The 2,746-nt window shown below is 27.8% G+C and overlaps 1 protein-coding gene across 1 annotated transcript; it reads left to right on the top strand.

Annotated features, from left to right (window-relative positions):
* The first annotated feature begins 874 nt into the window (after positions 1-874).
* On the top strand, positions 875-2,493 carry LOC117239642 (abaecin-like). The gene is made up of 3 exons (XM_033505365.1): positions 875-1,030; positions 1,719-1,898; positions 2,297-2,493. The coding sequence occupies exons 1-3, from the start codon at positions 965-967 to the stop codon at positions 2,306-2,308; spliced, it is 258 nt and encodes an 85-aa protein (XP_033361256.1). The 5' UTR covers positions 875-964; the 3' UTR covers positions 2,309-2,493.
* The last annotated feature ends 253 nt before the right edge of the window (positions 2,494-2,746 follow it).

Below are 2,746 nucleotides of genomic sequence, written 5' to 3'. Positions count from 1 at the left end.
AATACTCAAAGTGCTAACGGAGTTTCGAAAACGATCATATTATAAGATATGGGAAAACTTATTAAACAAAGAAATATTTTCCACTAAGATTTCTTTTAATTTTAACTAGAACAAACCTATACCCATTGTTAGCATTGCCCTATATAAATTATTTATTATTTATCTTTTCCAATTGTAGGGTAAAACAACAGTTAAATAATTTTTGTAAAGATAGGATGATATATAATAAACTTTTCAAAGTTTAATCTCGTAAAAATTATAACAATTATATGTTCTATATTAATATTATTTAGCGCTAATAGTACAAAAATGACAACAGATATATGTATGTTGATAAAAATAAATGTTATGTATGAACAAATTTTTATTCTTCGTAATATTTGCCTCCCCCCTCTCGCCCCACCCGAACCAAATATTTTTTTCTCCGATATTCTTCTTATTATCAAAAATAATTGAGATATTCGAAGTGATCAAATTAGGCATCCTACAACCTGCATATCAAATTAGTTAATCAAATGTATTAATTTCTTTCGAAATTTGAAAATCATATGCTTTATAATAAATAATAAAAGAAATCAAAAAAAATTTCTGGTTAGGACAATAGAATAGATAACATCTTTTGTTTCATACTACTTTGTCAACTCTAAATATTGATCTTGCCACTTACATTTTTGTACAGACATATTACTTATCATTAAATAGACGGTTGAGGAAAGTGTATTTCCCAGGGATTCCCGTATCTGTGAACGCAGCAATAAGTATACAAATATGTTGTTAATACGATAACATAGGTCACTATATGTCATTGATATTCTGCAGCTTATGAACAATACGGAAAGAACACGGAATCCCCTGTGACAACATAAGAATGCACACACATACTGTGCTAATTATCTATCTTTGAAACACAGAATAAATATATGTATATTCCTGCGAGTTCTTGCACAATGAGAGTTGTATATAAATGCAAGAATATTCATGTAACATCGAAAGTATCTTCAGCTGTTGCAAAGGAGCAAGTTGTGGAGAGGTAAGCTAATTATACAATTTAATTGTTTCATGGAATTTATATTAATGTAAATACTAGTAAGTAATATTTTAATCTTTTAAAGTTACATTTCTAATAATTTTATATGCATATGTATGAGCAATATACAGGGTCATTGGTAACTGGTGGTACAAGCGGAAAGGGGATGATTCTACGCGAAAAAAGAAGTCGAAAATATAGAATAAAAATTTTTTTTTAATCGACCGATTTTTTTTAATCAACGATCTACAGTGAGATTCGTTATAACGAGACGCGATAAAGTGCACGCGTACCGAGCGAAAATTCAAAGTCGATTTTCTCGAAAACAAAGCCTCAAACGAAAAATTTTTATTCTATATTTTCGACTTCTTTTTTCGCGTAGAATCACCCCCTTTCCGCTTGTACCACCAGTTACCAACCACCCTGTATACTGCACACCTTGATTTTTATACTTTAGAAATACGTCATACAATAGGAGCTCTTTGAAGTAGAATTTAATAAAGAAATTAATTAGTACTAAAGAAGTTAATATTAATGTACTTACAATCAAAACTTAAGTTTTAATTTAACGATTATTATATTCAAGTTATAACAGTGAAAACAATACAACAGATTTAAAGTATCTTGTGACTTAATTTAAATATTTCGTAATTTAAATTAGCTGTTAAAATAATTTGTTTCTATGTTACAGAAAAATATATACAAGATGAAGGCAGTAATGTTTATTTTCATAATGCTTGCCACAGTATGTGCAATCCTTGCATTTGTACCATATAATCCGCCACGACCGGGACAATCTAAACCGTTTCCAAGCTTCCCAGGTCATGGACCATTCAATCCAAAAATTCAGTGGCCATACCCATTACCAAACGTACGTATATCTTAACATTAGAATAACAAATATTTAAAAGTATTTACTAGACTGAAACTTATTTAAAAGGAATATTGCTATGAAGTATATTCGAGAGTTATATAAAGTCCCTGAGAATACACAATTTCATAAAATCGGAATATAGATATAGGTTGTTTATGTAGTATATAATTTTTTTTATTAAAAATTTCAAAAATTCTCAAAATGTTAATGCATGACTTTGAAATTAAGAATGCTTAACATCATATTTATATAAACTATTTCCAGTAATATTCAATTTCATCTAAATAGAAAATCTTAACAATCTTAAGAACACTATTATCGTTTGTAAAATTATTACGAAAATATTTAGACATTATCGGATATTATATATATATATATTATTTGCTTTATTACAGCCTGGTCATTAATCACAAAAATCAAGAAACGTTCAAACAATTAAACTTGACAAATCATCAGAGATTATATCTGCAATGTACCGACGAATTATTATAACTATAAATTGAATTAAGTTATACACTGATTAAAATGATCTTGATTTATTTTCAATAAATAGTAACTATCTTGAAATATAGTGTTTAAATTAAATGTTCAATTGATACTAAATTGATCACTGATATTTCCTTACGAACATAATCGAAATTAATGAAGTACGTGCGCGCATCTTTTCCTTTCGTCAGATCATGTTTAACATTATCGAATGGAGAGGTACAAAGTATTTTTACCATAGATTTGCCTTTAATAGAGAACTCGTGTTTATTTCGTAAATAAAAGTAATAATTGAAAATATAAAATATTCGTAGCTTTTAATATTCTTCTCCCAAAATATGTCATTTTAATATAAGAAA

This window comes from Bombus vosnesenskii, unplaced genomic scaffold, assembly GCF_011952255.1.
Source record: "Bombus vosnesenskii isolate JDL3184/JDL3185 unplaced genomic scaffold, Bvos_JDL3184-5_v1.1 scf7180000014105, whole genome shotgun sequence".
NCBI classification, from domain to species: Eukaryota; Metazoa; Arthropoda; class Insecta; order Hymenoptera; family Apidae; genus Bombus; species Bombus vosnesenskii.
Note: the sequence above shows the minus strand (reverse complement) of the source record. Positions and strands in the feature narration are given on the sequence as shown.

Excerpts from the sequence above, each read along its gene's own strand:
- LOC117239642 (XM_033505365.1), top strand. The coding sequence starts at position 965 with ATGCAAGAATATTCATGTAACATCGAAAGTATCTTCAGCTGTTGCAAA. Across the intron at positions 1,031-1,718 it reads AAGGAGCAAGTTGTGGAGAG|AAAAATATATACAAGATGAA; the intron begins GTAAGCTAATTA and ends TCTATGTTACAG.